Below are 25,384 nucleotides of genomic sequence, written 5' to 3' on the forward strand. Positions count from 1 at the left end.
TTTTTATAACATTTTTGTTAGCGAATCACCCCCAGAATAGAAACTCTATTCACAATTTGTTTTTGATTAAAAAAGGAAAATTCAAAGAATAAAATTTATAATTATAGAAATTAAAAATGAAAAACATATTTTTTTTATCAAAAAAAAAATTATTATTAAAATTCATGAATGAAATGGAAAATCAAAATGATTGCGTTGATTATTGTAATAAGGCCAAAAATATCTTTTTTAATGACTGACAAAATACAAATTTTCTAAATTAAATATGTAAGTACGAGTAAGAAGCAGAATAAATAATTTATTAATAACTTCTATGCCTTCTCTTAATTAAAATTATGTTAATAACCTTTGAAATACGTGACATATTCATTATTTGTACTTTATTGTATATCATAAAAATATTTCAACTATAATAAGTAGGAAAAAAGTTGATGCTAAAAATATCACTGAAGGACTTACTTAGCAAGGAGAGCAAAAGCAAATTTTACTTAACACGATTCACTTTATTATAACGCAAATTACTTATTACTTTATAAATAAGACGAATTTTTGCATAATCTAAACCTCCTACCGCCCAATTTCCTAATGTGTACATATTTGAAAAGGAAAAAATAATAATGCCGCTTAATTTTGCATATACATATTATGTTAATATTTATGTACGCACAGAAATCATGAACTTGAGAAAACATGTTTTTATGTTACGTGCATTCTAAATTTTAAATATAACTTTTGTCTAAAATAAAACTAGCGTAAAACAGCCTAAATAAAAAATTAAATATAGTAAAGCGTACTTAATAAAATAAAAAAAAAATAAAAAAGGTAGCAAATTACTGACCATATAATATACATAAATTTGTACATATACATATGTATATGTACGTGATAGAAATTTCATTGCTTATTATATGCCTAGGTACTTACACGTATGATGTATGTATGTATTGTAAGGTATAGCATATGAAGTGAAAAATTTTATAATATATGTAAAATGTAATCCAATAATAAAACAAATGAAATGCAAATTTTCAATATTTAAAAAAAAAGGAGCATAAAAAAGGTAAAGAAAAAGAGAATAAAAAAAAACAAAAGAGGACTTTAGCCCGAGTAAATTATAAACAAATATGATGGTTAAATAAACAAAACATAATAAGAGTCTCATGTAAGTTTATATGTACATATGTAGGTATTTATTTATATATGAATAACCAATAATGTGTTATTAAAAGGGGAGAACAATTTTACGTAAATTTTGCCTGTCAGTTTCGTATTTTTCAATCTAATCTAAAGATTAATATAAGATGCTAATAGAATTGTCATTTTAAGACAAGTCTAGTCGCAAGCGAATGGTATAGAAATCAACAAAAAATGCCCCTAATTTGGCAGATGTAGAAACAATGACCACAAGATGTAGAAAACTATTTGACAAATAGTGATTTATTTTAGCATACATTTTTTTATGAGTTGCATAAAACTAACAATCCTCTAAATCAAATAATATATAGAAATGTATGTTTGGAAAGTACTTTACATGAAATGGGAACTTTTATACCCAAATACCAGAACTTATATTAAGTATGTAAAATTAAAACATTTTAAAAATCCAATTTTTTCAATTAAGTAATTTGAATTATAAATCCAATTTTATTGTTTTTTTTGTGCATATAATACGCAAGTATTAAGTATATATTTGATAAGTTTTTGCTCTTGCAAATGTCAATGCGATCGTAAGGGTAAATTGACAATAAACCTGTAGGTGGTACCGCGAAATTGCTACCGTCAATCTTTTTTTTTTCGCTTGCTAACTAAATCATTAAAATTTTCTTAGAATATAACGGGAAAATAAAAACGAAAACTAAATAATAAGTATTATAATTTGAATAACTACATGAATTTTCAAATATGAATTGTGCATTTATGAAGAAAACAGGGAGTAAAAATATTAAAATTAATGATCTAAAGTAACTGAAGGATGACTAAATATTATATGCTTCATGTTTAGCGTTACATTATTTTTCAAAATTAATATAGGGATTGAAAACGAATACATAAACATATGTATATGTATGTGTATTAATTTTAATGTAATACTTACACGATAATTTTTTTTTGTGAACCGTGACCTGAATAATTTTCAGTATATATACTTATTTACAATGTGTAGGCAATGTATGAATGAAAATCAATTTTCTGAGGTTATGTTTTTTTTTATTTTGTAGTTTTCTGATAAAATTCATGTTAACCTTTTTAAAGATTTAGAATATTTCAATATAGGTGTTTTTTTTTGTTCTTGCCATTTTGATACATATACATTACAAACGATTCTATTGCTAAAGGTTTACAAATTTTTTTAATTATTCTATATAGCTATACATATGTATGTGCAGTGAAGAAAAATTTCTTTGGCAGAATAATGGTTACATTTTAAAAGGAAGCATAACAATTTGGGTAAATTATTGTAATTTATAGCTTTGTGTTTAATAGCTATAAAAATAAGTACAAATGACATTTTTAATGACATCTTAAATCAGGGCCTATTGCACTCCAGTTTTTTTATTTTTTTTTAATCAGTTTTAAGTTTCTATTGCACCAACAGTAAAAATATTAGCAAAGTAAACCAATACAAAAGTACGCACTGGTATAACAATTATTACGGACGCTGGTGTAAAATTAAATCAGTGTTATGTTAGCAAATTCAAATTTTTTGTATATTATTCATTTGATCCTTGTTTATTATATACCGAACTGATTAGAATCTTGTTACCGACACGCAATAAAGAAGGTTTTGTGATTTATATTATTTTGTGAATATTTTATAATATGAGTTGATTAGTTTAACCTTTTTTTTATCTTCTACCGAACACCATTGTTCGGTAGAAGATAAAAAAGAAAATTTTTTCACAATAATTTTAGCTTTTAAATTTTTTCTAGAATTGCTCCAATGATTTGATAATATAATTAAGAAAATTTTCATTTTAAAATATTATAAACATTACATACTTATAGAATGAAATTCATATTTTGAGTAAGACTTTGTTTGTAATACATAAATATATGTATATATACATGCAAATAATTCTATTTTCAGTCAGTAACTAAGAAATAAATAGGCTTAAGTTTAATAAAGCGTATAAGGTTTCGTAAAACAAAGTTCAGTATTAAAATTTTTGTGAATTACTTAATAAAAATAAGAATGTAATAATATACTTAAATGTAGAAAATTACACTGATGTAAGTTTTGTAAAGAAATAAAGTTTAAGTGTGGATAAAGAGAAAATATTGTTAAACAAAATAAAAGAAGACCAACGTGGAAAGAAAATCACAAAAAAAAGGTCAATTTTTGAAATACTTCAAAAATAATATGAAAGAAAAATATAAAATTAAAACAATAATGCTTACATATATGCAAGAAACTTACAATATTACTTAACTTCTGTCCGAAATTTCTTAAACGTAATTTTACAATTGCATTATAATTTTAATAATTTCAATTAAAATGGATTTATTCCATAATTAATTAGAGTTAGCCAATAATAATTTCATTCTAATTATATTACTAACTTTAATCTATCACTGAAAATGTGTGGAGATATTAGTATGTATTGTATTGTATGTTGTATATATGCAAACTATAGATAAATTTTTGACACTTGTGAAAGAATTAAAATATGTCGTTTTAATAAGGTGAATAAGATTTCTTGAGTAAAGAAAATAAATTTAACCCAAAATATTCATGTTCAAGAAAGAACAGAGTAAATAATCTCAAATCATTTCTACCATTCTATAAAACACAAAATTTCACAAAATTCATTCAAACTCATTAACTTCTTCTTAAATTAATTTAATATTAATTGTTACGGTATAGTATAATACTACATTTAAATCTCGGTGTAACAATATTTCCAATTCTGTATGTTTAAGAAAAAAACCCTTGAATCAAAAAAAAAATGTGCAGCGTAGGTTTCCTCAAGTTAAAAAAAATATTATTCTGTTATTTATTTAGAACAAATATAAATTAGTTAAACATACATATATTTAGTATAGTTTTTATGTAAGACGATAATATTAATTAACAAAGCAAAAATATTTATGGAGGTGTATGAAATGTAATTGAATGAGCAATTGAGTTTTGAAAAATTTAATTAAGGCAAACTAACTTTAAGGTTCATAGACTTTTAATTTGTTTACTTTTTGTATTTAATTGCAAAATTCCTAAAAATACTGTACAACATTGTTCAACAAATAAATAACCTGTACATACAAATGAATTGGGTTTGAATTACTTAATGGTACTTTGAATGATTTGATGAATTCTTTAGTTAAAATATGAAATTCCCATTTTGGATAAAAACTTTTAAATTTATGTATTAATGGTTTATACGTTCGTACATGTAAATAATTAATTAAAATTATTAAGAAGTTTCAGTTAAGTATAAGATAAAATAATAGATGATTCAACTGAAGTAGTCCAAAAAAACTCCTAAATTTATAAAGCTTTAAAATTATTTATTTTTTAGTTAGGCCTGACGCACATTGTTCAATAAGTGTTCTCTATATTTGCACTTAGGGCAATTTAAATTTTGAAATTTACATAGCTCTTTTCCATCTAAATATTCTAACAACGCAATGTATTTATTCGATTTAAACACATAACAACACCGACAGTCTCTTAAACACTTTAGTTGAGGTGATGAGATACTATTCAAAATTTTTAAAAATTTAAAAAAAAAAATTTCCGATTCGAAATTGAAATTTTATAGTGCAAACCCTTTTAATTTTTAATAATATGGCCACCACCCCCAAGTGATACGTAAATGATAAAATATGGGTCGTAAATATTATCCAACTATTAAATAGGAAAACATTACACAGGAATATTTTTTGTTATTTGAATGCTATACAGTGAGAGATTAAAATTTAAACTTTAACATACTTACTGGAATTATCGGCCAAACTTTTGTTCAATTCTAATAAAAAGTTATTAAAGTTTTTTAGAAGAACAGTTAAAGTGGAAAATCGAATGTATTTCAAAAATTCTCTAATTTTAACGCAATTTAAAAATTCCTTAAATCAAAAAACTACTCGGTTCCTTTATCTCAAGCAAAAGAATCCAACTGAATTATATAAGTCCGATTTGAAGTACAAATCAGAGTTTTCTGGTAAAATTCTGGATAACATTTTTATTTGAAACACAAAAATATTGAAAAACTGCTTAAAAAACGGTTATTTTGTTGTCGTTTCCGCTTAAATGATAAAAAAATATACAGAAAAAAATTATTATAAAAAACCCTCCCTAAACCTAAACAATAATTTTTTTTAAATATAAAACATGAGATCATCTTGTTTATAACAAAACTAAAATATTTTGTTTTTTTTTTTTTTTACTTTGTTTTATTCCTTCGTCCTAAATTAATTTAGGATTACCAAATTCTGAATATTATGTTTTTTACTTGTTGTACAGATGCTCATACACTTATATGTTACCTTTTATAATATTAAAAAAAGAATATCGTACATTCTTTACTTTTTAAAGTTACCCTTGCTATCCTGCTTCAATTATCTTATTTTTTTTCCTCCAAGTAAAAAAATAAGGGGGTCACAAATTTAAAAATTTTATTTGCTGTAAAATATGTATGTATTATAAGTATATATGTACTACGTATATATTATGCACGAATTAATGTAACGCTCAGTATGAGTATAAGACGAATTTATACGGAATTAAAAATTTTTTTATTTGAAATCAGAGATACTCACTTTATTCTTAATCAACAATTAGGTTAATGTCGAAATCATAATTCCTTCCACTCTGATTAATTACAAATTATTATAATTTTATTATATTCTGTAATGTTATTTTACATAATATTTTGTAATTTCCATAGAATAATCATAAAAATTATGCGAATCAAGAAAAAGGCAAAACTTATAACATTAAATTTTTATTCAATTTTACTTAAAAAAATTATATGAGAATGAGTAGTTAGAGAGTATTAAAAATATGAGAATAGAAAATGAGTACTTTTTTCAAACTGTATACATTTTACAGAATTACAAATTTTATTAATTCTAAAAATCTAAATGTAATTAATTAATGATTTAAGAATAACATACTTTGAGTAAGGACTATAATATCAATATTCCCGAATATAATATAAGTAAATGGTATTTTCATCAAACTAAAGTATAAAATTTAAATTTAATGAGGATAGTATAATTATTAGGAGATTACACAATTATGGAGGATAATTTGACCACAAATATAAATCATGTAATTAGTTTTGTTATTGGCTATTAAATAATATTTCTTTAGAATCTCAAGTAATAAGAATTAGGAAATATGTATTGAAACAAACAATATTAAGCACGTACTTTTTGCGAAAATCATTCCTTCACATTTCAAGATTATAGAAGATAGTATTACGTTTAAAATTTCTTGCAAAGCGACATAAAATAAGATACTTCCCAGTCTTACATTTCATATTCATGAATAAAAAATTGATTAAAGAGATTCCGGATTTTCTAGATTAAACAAATCAATAAAGGTCCTTTTCGCTATTAAAGAGTATTTAAGTGCACATCGCCAAAAATTCTAAAACTAAAGTTTCTTGGAATTACGAGCAAATTTTAAAAGTACAACCATTTGAAGGATTGTATTTCAATTAATGAGTCTTATTTCAATACTTATGTATGTACAAAAGAATATTCTTGATTTATCCAAATTAAATTCAACCAGTTACAACAAAGAAATATTGATCAAGACAAAATAAAATTGTTTAGCAATAAAGTTAAAATTATTATAACTATAAATTTATTTCAATAAAATCGAATTTACTTTTTAAAGATATCACATGCGTAGGTGTTTTAATTTATAACTGCAATTTTATTGTGTTATTTAATATAATAAACACTGAGAAGACGAAAAAAACATTATATTAAATTAATTATTTTCAATAAAATTCAATAACGAAAAATACATATATGCACATACATATGTATATAAGATTAACCATTGAGTTCAATTAAAATTGCATTGATTAATAAAACTTTTGCTAAAGCGTAAAAATAAACTAAGTTTACAGTTATTTAAATAAAAACGTGAGGATAAAATTATAAAATTTTTGTAAAATTAATTTTTCTTATATTATATTAGAGTTCATAGTAAATTTATTTTATTATTTATTTTATATTTAAAGATCTATGATTGAAATATACAATTGACATATTTAAAACCATGGTCCTAAAGTGGAAAAAGATATGAGCAATAAAAAAATTAAAATCGAACAGGGTAGAGTTTAGTTCTCCATCTATAACATTAATTCAATGAATTCACGTTATAGTGAGCCATGAACCTACAATTCATGGCTCACTATAACGTGCACATACCTCTAACTCTACCCCACATCTATTTTAAATACGTTAATCTAAATAAAATTCTTACTTAATACTTTATGATAATTTCTAAAATAGCACATTAGCAGACCGTTAATTATTTAATTTATTCAAAATAAACCGTAATAAACTTCAATGTTTTTCTTATTTAGTCTTGGATGAACTTCATCATTACTTATAATATAATTGACTTTTATGCAATTTTCTTTCCCTAATATATTATGTTAATGCATTTTTACATACATACATATATTTACTAAAATTACTTACTTACTTATACTTATAAATAATTGTTGGTAATCGGTGAGTATATGAGAGAGGGTACAAAAAATTCAAGAAATAAAAACATAAATCTTATACTTAAGCGAGGAAAATGAAAACTAAACGCACTTAAGCATATAAAATGTGTAATCGCAAAAAAAATATGCATGTGTATGCAAAATGTATGTATGTATGTTCGTATATACTTATATAAAAAATTATACTAGGTGCTTATGTGTGTGGAAGAAAAGTTAAAAAAATTTATTACATAATAAGAATAGTTAAATATGAGTAAAACCCAAGTTAAGTTGACTAATTTTAGGATATCTGAACTTAAATTTCGTTAAGGACCGCTGCTTGAATTATCTTCATATGCATGATTTTATATGTATTAGCGATATATTGATTAAATCAGCAATATTTAATGGTATTGCTCATAAGTTTTTTAGAAAACGAATTATCGGTAAGCTCAACCTTTGTAGGACAACAGATATTCCAACAAAATTGACCTGTATGCAAAATTGTATAACAATCGTTATCCTAAACTAAACATACCACTAAAAGCTTCTTAAACAATAAAAAAAAATAAGAAAATCAAGAAAAAAACTTACAAAAACCAAGAAAACTTTAAAATTTTTTTCAATTCTTCTTTCTTAGCTTTTTTCCACTGCATAAATATTAATTTCTTTTACGTAGAGTTGCCATACTCGCAACAATCTCAAAGTATAAAAATTAGAATTGGAAAAAATAATTTTCTAAATACATAGGAAACTGTTTTCAACTTACATACGTAATTAAATATTAATAACAATTCCATACAATTTTGACAAAATACAAATTTATTTTAATTGGAGGCAATGTTATATTAATTACTTGAAAACCATTTCTTAAAATCTTAAACTCAAGGACAGTTAATAACATTTCAAAAATATTTTTTTTAGTAAAAATTAATGAACAGTTCTAAGTCATTTAAGACTTCAAATCATAAGATCTAGAGAAAAATAGAAAAATTTTAAATATTTTAAAATTGTTGTAAATTTTTAGTTATCGCTATACACTAAAAACAGGTACCAATATTTTAAAAAATTTTCCAACAACTTAAAATTGAATACAAATTCTATACAGCAAAATATATATTTGACGTTTACTGGCAATTCCTATATAAATAGTTGATAAATTTTTCAAACACTTCCTGTGCAAATATCATTCTTCTGGTTCACTCTTTTTTTTTGCTATTTCATTTCTATTGAACAGAACCCAATAAGTTAGTTTATCTACATAAACATAATAATATATAAGTATTAGCATTAATGTTTTTTTTTAGTGTTGCCAGATTCAAAAGAATTAGACTCGTGAGAAAACCGTAATTTTACCATTTACGATCCTTCTAGATAGCTCAAGTACAACTTCAATAGATTTTCGATAAGAATTAATTTCCATTTTGAGCTTTATCTTTCCGTCTCGTTAAACATTACAAAATTAATTTAGTTATTCCAGTACAGCAATAGTTTAATAAGTATTTTTTTTTAACTAAGTTGTCTTTATTGTTTTACTAAAAAATTAGCTAAAGCCTTAAAAACAAATCTTTTCAGTATGTCGAAGTTTATAACTCTAAGAATTCTGTTGTCACTGTTACGTTTATCGCATCATTATTACCACTTATTTTTATTTCCTGCATTCTTTTAAAGAAAATTTATTAACTAGAATAATAAACGAAAATTCCAATATTCAGATAAAAAGTGCAATAGTACAAAGGTTTAACCTTTTATCTTCAAATAGAATGTTGTTAAGTATTTGATTTTTTTTAGAAAATCGAGTTTCAAAAGCCTCAGTTAAAGTAATAACGATTTCAACTCTTTTCTTTTTCTTTCCCTTATTACCATGAAATTCCAAAAAAATGATAAATTTTCCACAATCTGACAACACTGACTTTTACTGCAAATTTTTTATTATAATCAACGGTTTTTTTGTTTAAAATACAACTTCAACAGAAAATACTAAATCATAAAAGAAGCTAAAAAGGGAGAGAAAAAAAGCAATTTTTTTTTATTAAACTATTTTTTTTGTTTCTTTATAATTGTATTAGAAGAAGAGTTGAAAACTAGAAAGAAGATTATTGAAATGTGAATAAGTACTCACATATGTTCATAGTTCCTACCAAATATTTTTCTTTTTTCTCTTTTGAATAAGTACAAATAATTTTGTTTATTTTATTCATTTAACGTTTTAATAGTTATTATTTGTTTGGGCGTTGTCTACAATATCATAACGCTTTCGACATTATTTAACGCTGTTTGTCTTTTACATGCTAGCTAGCTATAGGTTTTTTTTTTAAAAGAACAAAATTAAGACAGTTGCTCTGTCCAGACTTTTTGCTTGATGTAAACTTGTAAATAATATGAAAATAAAAATAAAAGTGTAATCTGTTTCATTTTGTTCACGTTTGAAGTTCTTCTTTACTTTTTATATATGTAATTACGATCAAACATAATGTAATTAAAGTTCTTGAGGTGTTATAAATTTGTTATCTCATACTGAAGTCATTTTTAAAATCTGAGGTATTGAAGTGTAAAACAAGTAAACGAAGTGATATCAACATTTTTTTTTTGATGAAAGATGTGCAAATGATTTAAGACTACTGTATGAACTTCAAAGTTTCAAATAATACGTCCAAAGCTTACATCTGAATTGTAGATTTAAATTTATAAAATTTAAAAGTGATGTACATACATAAATGTGAATTCTATGAAAATTAATAAAATGACAGCAAGATTTTACATATTTTTTTTACAGCTATTCATATTTTTTAACTGGCGCTGAATTAATTTTCTAGTAGTACAAAAACTAAATTTTATAGGAAAATGATTTCCTTTTTGGATATAATATTAATTGGACATAAGGTGGATAAATGAAAACGAAGTTTTAAATGCCAGAACTGTAAAATTTAAAAGTAAATTTTAATAGAAAAATTTGGAAAGAAAGTGTTTAGTAGTTTCTCTTGGGTCAATCCGCGGACCCGTTTACAAAACTTCTACACCCTTGAAGATAAAAAGTTTAAATTTCATATGTATATAACTCTTTACTAGAAACTTATTTCCGTAGAAGAAAATTTTTATGTAGAGAGGGGGAGCCCTCTCCCAAAACCCTTAAAATGTATTTTTTTTAACTATATATTGTAAAAAAATCACAAACATTTTTCAAATTCTACTAAGTAATGCAAAAAAGTAGTGTCTAGCTTTTTATACCGCGACATACGACATTTGAACTTTAAAAGAACAAAACAATTTGTTCCTTTCAAATTTTTTACATCGTTTTTCTTCTAGAACGCAGGTTGTAGAAGCTTTGAAACACTTATAAATTGTTCAATAATTGACACTTACAAATTTCATTACAAGAAAAATATTTTCCACCTCCACCCACTCTAAAGTTATCGTTTTTAGGAATTGGTAAAATTTTAATCTTTGACACGATATATTTCCGGAACTTCAAACTTTTCCAAATTTCTATATATATAAGTACAAAAAATTAACGGGAATTACCATGCCAACAAAAAATATAATTATTTTTAACCCGTGAATTCGAGCATAATGTTAACGCTTTTTAAATTTCTTTTTTGTTTTATTTAAAAGATTGCATAAATTGCTCATCCTAAATGTATGCAATTTTTGAAGTATTTTGTTATTTAAATGAAAGTAAGGTAAATTTAATGGAATTGATTGTTTTTAAAAGTATTTTCATCTTTTGAATCTGGCACTTTAGAAACAATTGGTTTGATCCTATTCTATTTTATAATTTATTTTTAAGTATCATATTTTTAAGTATCATATTTTGTTAATTTTGATAGAGCGAAGCATAATAATAATAAATAAATTCATAGAAATTTACTGCATACATACAAAAGTATGCAGCTTTAGAATTTTAAAAAGCACTTGAATAACAAAGAAACAAAAAAATTGAAAAAATAAGGAAAAAGTAGTATAAATTATAATAAAATTATTGTTAATAAACCCCTTAAATACTTCCTTAATGAATTTATTCTTATAAGTAGGTACAAAAATATACATAGATAGATATGCAAAATTGTAAGTAGGTATGCACATTGACTAGTTAATCGAAAATAAGCAGAAACTTTGAAAGAAGGATCCGTATTTTTACTAGGACACTTTGCTCGACAGTAGTTTATTTTCAAAACAATTTTAAGCCTTAACATGTAGGTTACTACATAAACCTTAATATGAAGGTAATTTTTTACACTATCAATATAAATAGTCCCTTAATCTATCTAACACTATCAATGTCAACAGTCTTTTAAAACTTATTTATTTGAATATGAGGCAGCTCTTCAGAACGTAATTTGTATACAAATTGGAAAGGTTTATAACTCTAATATGTTTTCACGAATGCGTTAACTCACATTCCAGTTTTTATTGCTAACGCATTATTATTGCGATTGTCAGTTTTTGACTAATAAATGTCATTTCCAAATGAATGTGATTGACGTGATCGTGTTATTGATGATATTCTGGGAAATTATCCACTACATATACTTAACACATAATTTTTACTTAAGTCAATTTTGAATTTGTCAAAGGTTTTGTCATTTAAGGATTTGTTTGCTTAATAGAATTGAAGTTTTCCTTTTTCTATTTTTAATGTTTTTTTAAATAAATATTTTTTAAAAACCGTAATTACTTATTTTAGTTCATGTTTTAATTCGGGTTTTATGAATAATTAAGAACAACATTTGTAAATATCTGAAAATTGGATGTAGATTATATTGTGTATGAAAAATTTTATTCCATGCAAGTTAAAAATTAGTTAAGGATTCCTCTAGTCCAGAAAAATTTTACAATGAATTCATTTTGCAATACTAAAATAACACTATTCTAAAATAAAAACTTTTGTAAAAATCAGAAATTATTTGAAATGTTTTAAAAAGTTCAATATAAGTATATAAAGTATATCAAAGAGTAGATTTTAAAACTTAATTGAAATTGAGCGCTTCATGAAATATAAGTGAATTGACCTACGAACTCTGTCTGATTGAGTAAGTAAGATTGTTTTTTTTTTATTTTTGTGTTTCGTTTAAGTTTTATTGTGAAAAAATAATCAAGAAATTCTGATTTTACAAAAACTTGAAATACATAAGTAAGTACTTAAAAATTAATACTTACTAACTCGTATACTATTGTTAATGAACAGTTATTTTATAATAAGATAACGTTAATTACTTCAATGTGATGAAATATGGTTTCTTTTATATAGTGATATGTAAGAATAGAGGTTTTTGACTAAAAAATGAGCTATTTTTTTCTGTTAATTTAAAACTTTAAATTATTTAACTTTTATATTTAATCTATTAATGAAAATCTCTAATTGTAGCTTTAAAATAGAACAATAAATTTAATATAGAATTCGAGAAGTTTAATGTATCAGTATCAGTTATGAACTTTAATTTTGACTTATACTCGTTCATCTACAGTTTATTAAATTATTTAAAAAGTATATTAAAAATTTTGCTAAAATATTTTTAAATTTAGCCCCCAAATTCAATAGTTTTATTAAGTTTTATTAAATTAAAGTGTAAATTAGCTTTTAATATATTAATTTATATATATATATATATATATATATATATATTATACGTATTAAGTATATATTAAGTAATACGTATGAGAATGCGTATTGTTCAATATTCAAAAAATATATTTTCATTTCAGTTAAAAACTGGAAATTAGTAAATTTGAACATTGAAAAAGATTAAGTAGTTTACGTCTCACTTGGTTTATAAAGGCGTATTGCGAAAAAAATTTTAAAAAATATTTTTAAAAAAGGCAATTTATATTATTTTAGAGGGTAAAATGTATTTAGTAAATACATTTAACCCTTACACAGATAAAACTTTCTAATTTAATTTATATTAAGGAAATTTAAACGTATTCATGCGGCTTTGAATTTATTAAGCAAAAATGTAATTTTTTAAACAAGGAAGAAATAAGAATGGTAAAAAATTGGTAGAATTTAAAATATAATCCGAAATACGTTGACGAATGAATATTATTTTAGCAATTAAAAGGAGGTTATCTCGTAAAATTAGCTCAGACCCCCCATTCAAACATTTTCATATCTAATTATTGAAGAGTAATTTGTACGAGTGAAACTTTTAGGTTTCACAAATTTTATGTCGTTAATTTATTATTAGTTTTTTTTTACAGTCACATGAGTTAGCTTTTTATCTTATAATCTTCCGTAATTTTATGAATATCCCACGCTTCCTTTATTGTTGCATATGTACTTAAATTTACATCAATAATTTAATTTTTGACTTTCTCTCCTACATATTCCAAAAATGGGACATCCTTTTTTTTAATTTTATTTCTGTTTTGTTTAACAACACTATATTGAGAAAGTGTTAATCAAATAATTAAGTGCATACTTAATTTAAAATTTTCCTATTTGCCTTAAATAATATAATTAATGTTTAATTTTAAAAAATATTTAATTTTACTATTTGCTTTAATACATGTATTTACAAAACACATTGTCTTATGCCATAATTCTACCAAAATTTTTATTGAATAAGTAGTTGCTTTTTTTAATTTTTAATTTTGCAGCATTCTTAGCAGGTGTTCTTTGAATTTATTTAACAAAGTATAAAAATTAAGAATATCTCATTACATGCACACCAACCAACATCATTATAAAAAGCAGGTATTAAAAAATTTAATAACTATTCTTGGATAAATTATTTAATCTTCAATCGAAATGTGACCTTGGATTAATAACTTGTCTGTCGCTCAAAAAATATGAAATAACAACAAAATTTTAGATAAATGTATGTATGTATATATACTTGCATACTTTTATAATAATATAAAATTTACTTACTTACTTTGAGTATATAAAAAAAAGATTCTAGACAAAAAGCACAAAATAAAAAAAATAAAAATGAAAACAAAATCCGCGTTTGCTCGGCTATATTATTTTATTTGTGTTTACTATACAAAATAATTTTAAAATTTATGAGTTTTTTTGAATGGGGTCTCAAACAGCTATACAAAACTAAATAATTAGCTACCTATGAAAATTATCTAAACGTACGTACATAGTCTCGAATAAATAAGCAACCTACTATAATAATAATAATGGAGCTTAACTTTTGATAAATTAGTTACATTATTGACTAAGTAAATGTGTATTAATGTTTTGTTTAGGTAATTTGTATGTTAACTTAAATACTAAAAGTTAGTGCGAATGTAAATAAATAAAAACTTAGAATGTAAAAATCTTTAAACATTTGTTGAATCTGCAGATTAGTATTAAGACTAGCAAAAGTATGATATTTTTTACAATTATATTTTAAAAAATAAATAAATACTTAAATAAATAAGTAAATAATTAAAAAATTAAAACTTTTCGAAAAGAAATTTAAAATATTAAGTATTTTATAATTAAGCTATTTAATTTAATCATTAATTTTTTAAACATTTAGTTACAGAAAAATTGCACAAGTGCTACCATTATCTTTTTAAATATAATTTGTTGGCTGTGACTACATTTGCTGGGTCTCTTTTTGAGTTTTGAATATACGAAAACTGAATGAATTTAACGTAATACTCGTACTCTAATGGTTTCAAATTGCATAATGATCAATTAACTAGCTGAAAGGTTGTAATCAATTTCATTCTTGGTGAAATGGAGTCCCTAGAACGTGAAATGAAAACCAAAACTAAGTAGATTTGATTTTTGTTGCGTTTTACTGTTTAATTTGACGCTAACTACAAAAGTAAAAATAGTTTTAGCGTTTGTAGTCTGCCTTATCTAACTTTGAATTAATTAAACTGAATTAAAAAAAAAAATTGAAGGTTTAATGTTAAGTTTCATTATTGGCAATTTACATAAATATAAATTAAAACTACTAATTTCAAATAATTTAACTCAAGTTTAAGTGATTGCTGTTAAAAAGCAACAGCCCCTATGTAAGTTTGTTCAGAATAAACTTATTTTGAGTTTACATTTTTAATTAAGAATAAAGAAGGAACATTCCTAATGTTATGTGTTAACTAACGTGCACAATGAAGTAAGTATCTGTAAATTGTATTGCAAAAAAAAAAAAGAAAAAAAAATGTAAATAATTTTTAATAATAAGAAAAAACAAAGAAGAAAATTGTCAATTTTCTCTAAAATTAATAATTTTGTTTACAGAACTAACGATAATGTTATAACGCTAAAGTAGTTAGTTACTTATTTGACATTTTTTTAGTACATTTCCAAAAATTTCAAAAGAATGTACTTATTTATTATGTTAAGAACAACGTATGTCGTCTAATTTTCTGTAACCTTAAATTATTAGTTTGTTAAAAATACTTATGACTAATAGGACTGAACTTATTTCCGTATAATCTAAATTTTTAAATTTCCCTTTCTTATCTCCCTTTTTAAGGATAATCGCTTCAATCTAATTTTAAAAATTAGAAGTAAAATTATAAATACATAGTTCCAATTCAAAAGGTTTTGTTTACTTATTTTAGAAATGTTGAATTTTATCCTCCACAAATTTAATATAAAGTTCAATAACAAAATTTTATTTTATAAGGAAGTAAATAAGAAGGAGGTGTGTAGGTACTTAAATTAAATTTCTGATAATTGAAAGCTAAATTTTTGTAAACGATTGATTAGAAGTTTAAAGTTAGAAACGAAGCATAAGTTGCGCGAACAGAAGAAAAAATTAAAAAAAAATGTTTTGTATCGATCATTATTTTCAGTTTTAATTGTTTTCACTCTTCTTTTTTTTAATCATGTTCAACATTTTCAATTTGCTTATTTCTGATAAGATAAACTTATAGATAACAATAAAAATTAATTTTGCATTTTTTTTCATATTTATATAATTTATTACTTTTTTTGTTACTATTTTTACTACAGGTAATTAGGTGTGTTTTTTATTTTGTTATCTCGCAAATCAACGGAAATCATAGAAAAATTAGCCGGTAATATTATTTAGACCGGTCTAAATAACCACTATTATTATTAATTCAGTTTTATGAACTTATAGGTAATCAATACTATTGAGCTGTAAAGAATTTTTTCAATTATATATGAGGAATTAAATAAATATAAGTTTAAAAAAAAGTTAATTCTAAATAAATACTGGCAAACATAGCCTTCCTACATGTTTTTTTGAAGATTTGAAGATACTGAAACAAATTCTAAAAGAAATTAGTATAAATCATGCTTAATGAATTTGAATATCGCTAACTATAGGCTTAGTACGTTTCTGAACAAGATAACTATATAAGGAGTAAGTATAAATCAAAAATCGCTAACATTTTTGAAATAAAATTTTATTTGTTTTTTACGAGATTTTTGCATTATTTTAACACAATTTTGTTCGACTACGATCTCGAACGTTGTAAGCGTTTAAAATATTTTAATTCATTATTAACATAATAACATAGGTAGGTGGGTAACTACTTATTTTAACATAAGTATTAAGCATACTTTCTGTACAATATTGATCAAATACAAATAAAATTAATTTTATTTTTAGTTGAAAATATGGAGACTGACTATAGGAATATTATATATTTTTTTTCAATACTTTAAAAATGAACTTTAAAGACCTATATTATTATATTTTATTTATTCCACACGTTTTATTTTAAGAGAGCCTAGTACTGAACCGTGCTGAATTAAGGCTGCTCTACCCTAACTGCTCTACTAAATAGAAAGAACCTAAGTAGTTAAGTTGATAAACAGTTCGAATAAAACCTTGTTTTATATATTTAAGGCAGGTGCAAATTTTTTAACTTTTCCTAGTATTTCACTCCCTATATAATAAAGAGGTACACTAATATATACATATATGTATGTGAATAATTTATTCGTAGGTATAACTACAAATTCATATTTTCCGTTAATAGTTAATTAATATAATTATTCCTTGAAAGGATTTCTATTTACTTAAATTTTCTTTTTAAATTTTTAATTTTAAACAAATCAGAAATAATTTATCGAAATAATTATTTTTAATAATTTGAAAATCAAAACATAAGGAAAGTCTACTTTATTTCCAAATGTATACTTATATGCACAGCATACATTTTTGATTCTTTCATAACTGAATATACATTAATACATACAATTACCATACAATACATGTTTGCCTTAATTATTTATGTATATAAAAGATGAAAATAAGATATTTATACAGATCTTATATATTATATTATATAAAAATTTAAGTGCGATTGCATATTTGTTGATGTTTCTTTTTATAAACAATGAAATTATCCCTTTACCAATTACTTAGTAGATAATATATTTTTTCCAAAAACTCTGATTCACAATTTTGATTTATATATGCATATACATACAAACATAAGTACATATTATGAACATACATATGTATGCATAAATAAAAAATATGTTTTGATGATTTCATTCAAGAATAAGCCGATTTTTAAGAATTAACCGAAATAAATTGTTTTGGTCTAAGTAAAATTACATTAATTTTAGAATTGATGAGTTTTTAAAATTATTTCATTTTAATTGAGATAAAACTTGTTATTCCGCTATGTTAATCAAGTTTTTGTAATAATATTTTTATTCAAAATTAATCAAAAATTTAAATAAAATTAAAATTAAATAAGAAATTATTTTATAACCATTCATAAAGTAGCATAAAACAAAAACATTAATAATTAAATAAAAATACCTTGCCACACTCAGCTGCTGGAGAATTTTCTATTATGTCATAAATAACATGAGGATATCCATGTGCACCCAATAATGAAAATCCAAAGCCAGATATTTCACTTCGTCTTAAAACTACCATTAAATCTTCAGCCATTTTTAGATGGCTGTTTTGTTATACAACGGCAGCCACTTATAATGTATATATTTATACAAATATATATGTTTTTATAATTCTTTTTATTTTAGGTTTTTTGCTTTTATTGAACTGTTTGTTTTTGATACTTATTTTAAACACAGAAATTCAAAAAATTTTCAATACAATCACAACCAAAAATTTAAACTTCTCTTAAAAAAAAGAAACAACACTCCTCAAATTCAATGTAAGATGAAACAATAAAGGAAAAAATTCAAAAAAAAAAAAACAAGAAAAAAAATGAAAAAACAATTTAAATGCTTGAAAAATTTCAAATTTTCTTAATTAATATTGATTTTATTTTTAATGACGTAGATTTTTTATCGGTTCGATAAAAACCTATTAGAAATATGGTTATATTTGTATTACTATTTTTATAATTAAAATTTATATTTTCTTTATAATAAATTTTCTTTCAACTTTTTTAATAAAATTTTATATTATTTTTGAAATTTTAAAGAGAAATATTACTTTTATTTCTTCCTTACAACAAAATTAAAGAAACAAAACTCAATACCTTGATCGTTGTTAAATCCAGCGAGAAACTGGAAAAACATTTTGTTTTATGTTTTCTTTGCTTTTCAAATCAATTTGTAAAATAAAGAACGAGATAAGTATACTATTGTTAATGGAGTTTTTGGAATAATAAACAGAGAAAGAATGTGGCGTTTAATTAAAATGGAACGTTTTGTTTTCAAAGGTTTAAGTTGTCAAAATCATTAAAAATAATTAAGGTAGGTTTACACTATTATGAATTACGATAAACATTTATACTAATTTTAGAAAATGAAATGTGCAATTTTGTATAAAATTGCAAGTCACGTTGGCTTCTTTCTTGTAAATATTGACTTCATGATTGAATAAAATAATCAGTAGACTATGAAAAAATATCCGATTTTTACGTTTTTGTCTCATCGACGTAATGAATAATACATCAAAGCAATAAATAACAATTTTAAATTTTGACAATTTGTATGCAAGTGTTTTGGATTTCAACCCTCGTTTCATTTCAAGTATATTTATAAAATTTACTTCACGCCATAAGTATCAATAAATAACGTACTCAAATTTTTCAACTCAATATAAAATAATTTGTAATATTTTAGTACTTATCCTATGTTTTATGACAGCAAATTCTAATCAATAAATATTTCCGTAAAATCTTGTCTTCGTCTCATTTTTCAGCATCATTACTTTTGTAAGAAATCAAATTGCTTTTAACTGTTTATATATATTTATAAAACTCATTGAGATGAATGATCCGGTGAATAAATTCAGATTTCCATCTGAAAAGTTTTCATTTTATTGATATACATATAAGGAAAGAAGTATTAACCCATTTACTACGAGACACAATAAATGTTTAATAAGAATTATAACTCGGAAAATAGCTTTATGGCAAAATTTTTTGGCTATTAATATTGAATACTAAAAAATGTTGTTTTAAAACTGCATTTTACAAGACCACATACAATAAAGGGTATGGGTTAAACTATGTGTAAAAAACGAGACAAATTAACAGGACATTGTTGGAGATAATAAAAATAATTTATTTAATATATCTATAATTGTTATTAATTCCAAATCGTGTTTCCTATTTTTAAAATATTATTGTGAATACAATGCACTAACGAGCATTTTCCAGTATTTCCAATATTCTTAGATGACTTTTTAAATGTCACAATTTTGCCGATTTTGTGATAGGTGTTGTCAAAATAAGATTGCAACAACAAAAAAAAAAATAACACAAGAACAAAACGTAATTTGTAGGTAACAGAAAAAAAGAAAGGAAAATTAAGTGAAGTGAAGGACCGTTCAATCGACCAGTATTTAGATCAAACTCTTGAAGAATTTATTTAGCATAACAATATCTACATTATATTATTAAATGGCACTAATAAAAGAAACTTTACCTAATTATTTATCAAATTTGCCTATTCCCGATAGCTTTGGGGGATGGTTTAAATTATCTAGTAAGTTTTTATAATTTTAAAAATTTTAAATAACAATGGGTAAAATATTTTAATATGCTCTAATTAACCTGTTTTTGATTCGGTAATTTGAGCTTTCCGAATGTTTTGATATAATTTTTGTTTTCAATTGCAAAAATATGATATTGCTTAAAATATGATTATGCAATTCGAAGGCTAAATAAATACACGTATAAAAAAGTAGGTTTTCTTATTTTACATTATAATACATAAGTATGTAGGTACATACGATAACCCCATTTCAATATTTCTAATATTATATCAAAATGAAATTTGCCTAAGCCTAAAATTTTTTTGTACATATTAGGCATGTTTTAAATTTTTTTGTACAGATTATATTTAATTACTTTTACGGTTTTTAAAAATAATAGGTAGATACCTACGTATCTATGTTTCTCTTTGTCAATAATATTGCTATAATTTAATAATCTCATTTACACTATATACTCATCTACCTGGACTACACGTGTAATTAAATAACTGTATTGAAAAAATGACTGATCAAATTTATAAATTTCAGTCACTGACTGGTTGCAACTGATCCCTCCTACTGCCGTTGTTGCTGGAATTGGTTATATGTCATATTTAGCTTTTTGTCCAAAAGCAAGACCACAATGTAAACCAGGTACATGCAATCAAAAAATTAAGAAAAGTGTTGATAAAGTCGTCGATATGGTCGATATAGAAGATATATCTGAAAAAGCTGCTTTTTGCCGTTGTTGGAAAACCAAAAATGTAAGATTTTTTAAGATATAAACTGTGATTAAAATATTTATAAAATTTTTTATAAAATTTTATAAGTCTTTTGTGCATAAATGCAATTTTTTAAAAATTTGAATCATTTTAGTGGCCATATTGTGATGGAAGTCATACTGAACACAATAAAAATACTGGGGATAACGTTGGACCACTTGTAGTTAAAAGAAAAGGAACGTAATTTGGCTCGAATTTCAATAATGCAGTCCCGCTATTTGGCAAGGAAAAAATATCATTTACTTGAAAGCATTTTATTTTTATAGTAAAAGTACTAGTTTCCAGTATAAAAACAAATTAATATTTGAAGCTAAGCTTGTATTAAAAAGTGTAGTAACAATAATTGTTCTCATAATTTCAATCTTATTTACTACGCTTTACCTTCTCGTTTTGGAAATATTGGTTGAAAATAAAATTTGGGTTTATAAAAAAATATAATTTTTGAATATGCGTACTTACATACATAAAAAACATCTGTTTGATGTACTGTTATTATTTAGGTAGGAACTTGATAAACTGTTTTCTGTCTGAATAAGCGTAATTTATGTATAGCGTTGAAAACGTGTATTAGCGAAATAATTGTGCAAATATATATTTAAAATTTTAATTTATTTATTGGTTAATATTCTGTAATTGCGATAATCAATACTTCAAAGAAATTTAGCATAAAATCTACGAAAACATCTGCTATTACAAAATAAACCATAAGCAATTACAAATATGGAAGAATGGATACGGATTAATTGGTGTACACATAACCACAAAATTGCTCTTATGAAGTATGTATGTACTTATTAGAAAAAGTATGATGTAAGCACTCTGTTGAAATTTAAGGTCCTTCACGTTAAACGTTATATTTTAAGCATATGGAAAAAGTACATAACTTATCCGTGATTGAAACATATCTATTGCAGAATTTTGATTCCTTGCTAAATTTTTTATCTGACAAAAAAAAACTAAATGTAAACTTTTGATTTCATATAAAAATTAACTTTTATTTTCAGCAAAATAGTTTTTTAATTGGACAAAAATTATGTATTTTATTTGAAAATTTTTCCTTGATTAAATTTACGTCCTTTCTTGTCTTCCCCAGTCCAAGAAAGATATTGCTGAACAAGTTTTTTAGTTTCTTCAGATGCCGGATCTAATTTTTTCCATTCGTAACAGTCGTAATCGATTTGCCAATCTGGTGATTGTGTGAACATAAGATCTTGACCACGCCATATCCAAATACCAGAAATGGAGCTATTGTTATCTTCACCAAATAAGCATACTGAAGCAAACGAATATTTTCTCATCTTATCCAAACGTTGGAACATACCAGTGATCAAATTACAACTCATAAAAACTTTAGTTAACTCATCGTTATATTTATATTCCCCAAACCAAATTGAGCAATCACCGGCATTCTCATTGAACTTATCCCAAAAGTATGGAATTGATTTTGATTCATCTTCATTTGAATAGACACGTTTGAATGTTTCAAAATCAAATCCTTGGACAGCTGGAGCTGCTTCTTCTTCCTCTGCGACAGCAGTGGATTCTTCAGCAGGTTTAGTTTCCTTTTTTTTTTCTTGTTTACCTTGTTGCTTTTTTTCATCTTTTTGTTTTCCTGATGGTCTTGCAAGAAATTCGGAATATTTTTTAGCATCGAATTCTAAAGTCTTAGTACATAATTCGAATGGCTTTACAACGGCTTTAACTTGAGGTTGATTTAAGATTGTGGTAAACCATCTAGTTACAGAACCATATGGTGCACGTAAGGACGGTTCCAAAACATATTGGTATAAATGAATGAGATTGCAGAATACAATAATATCAGCTAAAGTGATACGCTCGCCAACCAAAAAAGTATTGTGGATTAATCTTTTATTTAAGATTTCTAAGGCTGCAGTTATGTCCTCCTTAGCATTTTGAATGACTTGCTTATTATTCTGCATTATACTGAGTAACGGAAATACCCATGCGCATGAAGCTGGAAGGATTTCATTATCAGCAAAGCTAATCCATTGTTGAATTTCAGCTTGTTGAAAGTCATTTGTACCACGCAATTGTGTATTAGCTAAATAAAAAGCGATTGCGTTACTTTCAAGCAGATATTTACCATCAGCTGTTTCGAAAGCTGGAACCTGATAAACCAATCCAATGTCAATTTTAATTGCAATATACAAATTTAAAAAAATACTTACTTTTCCCGTTGGGAATTTTTGTAAATATGCGGCAGTTTTGTTAGTTTCACCAAAAACAAAGTCTTTTGCAACATTTACTTTAGCACCAGAAAACTGTGCTGCAATTAAAGCTTTATAAGCACGGAAGTTTTCATCGTATGTGTATAAAGTCTGAAAAAGAAATATTTTATATAAAATGGTCAAAATATATTGTACCGCTAAATAGTTACCCCAGCCATTTTGCCACGGTTTGGTTACCTGTAATGGAAATTTTTATCGATTAATATCTTTTAAGGTACTAGTCATCCGGGTTAAAAATATATTTTTTTTTAGTCTCTGTTATACTATTTATAATATTATTTCCTTCTTTTGAATTAATATGTTGTAAATACTTAGAAATTATTTTAATTTTATACCGCAATTTTCCTACTCACCTTTGAAATTCAACAAAATTTTGGAAGAAAGAAATGACAAATATGTGTTGCCGTTGCTTCTTACCAGCTAAATATAAAAGTGATGCATACGTGTAATGTGCAAGTATAATACGTAGCTTGACAATTACAAGCATGTCCGTACTGATGTTTAGGTAGATTTTTGATAATTTAACAAGGTTTATCATACATACGGCAAAGAAGATGTCAAATTTTTGTTAACTAAATTTTTTTCTTACTTCAGAAGAAATTAAAGCAAGTAGGCAGAAAAGTTAAAATTAATTTTTATGTGTATACATACATATATGTTTTTGCTCTTTATTTTAAATTTTTTTCATCAAATTATGCGACAATATATACAACACCGCCCTGGTAAGTATAAGAACACCACTGAGCACGTAAAATGACCGACTCTCATTTTGCTTTTATGATTTTTAAAAAAATTTATAGAGTTTATATGAAGAAAAAAAATTTTCATCGTTCTTTTATGTATTAAGTCATTTGCATCTAAAAATATTTTAATATAAATAAATTTTGGAGCTTTATTTTGGTGTTCCAAAAAAAAAAGAAGGAAGTTTGTATTCAAAATAAATTTTATTAAAAATATGTTTCCTAAAAATTATAGAAATTCAAACGATACAAACCTTCTCTATTGCCATTTAACAGGTTACTGAGTTAAATTATGGAAGAAAAATCAAAATAAATTTTAGATTGAAAAATTTTTATAGGGTAGTTCACAAAACTCTAAACATATTTTGCTTTTAATAGAAAATTTGACTTATATTTATCTTACCCAGCATTTACACGTACAAGTTACTTGCAAGAAAGTTGCAATACATACAAAAATTTTACTAACACATTGAAATATTTCTACTTGCTTGTTTACTTGCAGTTCAACTTGCAAGAAAATTTTGCTGCCAGTAATTTGAGCAAGTAATTTGACATATTGAGAAATTCACAAAAAAAAATTTGTTGTTTTGATTTTTTTTTTTTTTAATTTAAAATTTTTGAATTTTGTTTTGAAAAAATTAAACTTAGCAAACTTATGGTTTCTAAAATTTATAAACAATTATATATATTGCTAGTTGTTTTCTTCTCAAAGACATTTTCAAAAATTAACTTGCTAAACGCCTACGTCATAATAGCAAGTAATTTGACATTTCGAAAAACTAATTGACAATTAATATTATACAAACTTGCATGCAAGTAACTTGTATGTGTAAATGCTGGGTTACTAGGGCAGTGTATACAATATACAATTAAATAATATTAAATAATAATAGTAGGAAATATTAATTACATAGATGGTATGTAATTTGTATTATATAGTTATTTGTACTTTTTCAACAAAAAATTATTGTAAATGTGGGTTGTCGTGCAAGTTGTCATACAAATATGGAAGCTCTCTAAACATATATGTTATGATAATCGTTCTACTTAAATGCATTAAATCAATTGTTGATGATATTGAGAAACAGAAAATTCTGTCTTTAAAAA

The 25,384-nt window shown here is 24.2% G+C and overlaps 3 protein-coding genes across 6 annotated transcripts in view; 1 reads left to right on the plus strand and 2 right to left on the minus strand.

Annotated features, from left to right (window-relative positions):
• LOC129614459 (PH and SEC7 domain-containing protein) overlaps positions 1 to 18,713 on the minus strand; it is a 92,646-nt gene extending 73,933 nt beyond the window's left edge. For all 4 annotated transcript variants that reach the window (XM_055529049.1, XM_055529050.1, XM_055529047.1 and 1 more), the window contains exon 1: positions 18,371 to 18,713. In XM_055529049.1, coding sequence (XP_055385024.1) covers positions 18,371 to 18,505 — 135 coding nt within the window. In that variant the 5' untranslated portion in view covers positions 18,506 to 18,713. The remainder of the gene's footprint in view (positions 1 to 18,370) is intronic.
• Positions 18,714 to 20,273: 1,560 nt separating this feature from the next.
• Positions 20,274 to 21,726, plus strand: LOC129614535 (CDGSH iron-sulfur domain-containing protein 2 homolog). The gene is made up of 3 exons (XM_055529186.1): positions 20,274 to 20,517; positions 21,056 to 21,270; positions 21,383 to 21,726. Exons 1-3 carry the CDS (start codon positions 20,433 to 20,435, stop codon positions 21,470 to 21,472), a joined length of 390 nt encoding a protein of 129 aa, XP_055385161.1. The 5' UTR covers positions 20,274 to 20,432; the 3' UTR covers positions 21,473 to 21,726.
• A 525-nt stretch (positions 21,727 to 22,251) lies between these two features.
• On the minus strand, positions 22,252 to 24,006 carry LOC129614492 (elongation factor 1-gamma). Its single transcript, XM_055529114.1, has 4 exons — positions 23,891 to 24,006; positions 23,687 to 23,714; positions 23,478 to 23,627; positions 22,252 to 23,417 (listed from the first exon to the last, which is right to left on the minus strand). Exons 2-4 carry the CDS (start codon positions 23,693 to 23,695, stop codon positions 22,329 to 22,331), a joined length of 1,248 nt encoding a protein of 415 aa, XP_055385089.1. The 5' UTR covers positions 23,696 to 23,714; positions 23,891 to 24,006; the 3' UTR covers positions 22,252 to 22,328.
• Positions 24,007 to 25,384: the final 1,378 nt, after the last annotated feature.

This window comes from Condylostylus longicornis, unplaced genomic scaffold (assembly GCF_029603195.1).
Source record: "Condylostylus longicornis isolate FDR11 unplaced genomic scaffold, ASM2960319v2 ptg000110l, whole genome shotgun sequence".
Taxonomy (NCBI): Eukaryota; Metazoa; Arthropoda; class Insecta; order Diptera; family Dolichopodidae; genus Condylostylus; species Condylostylus longicornis.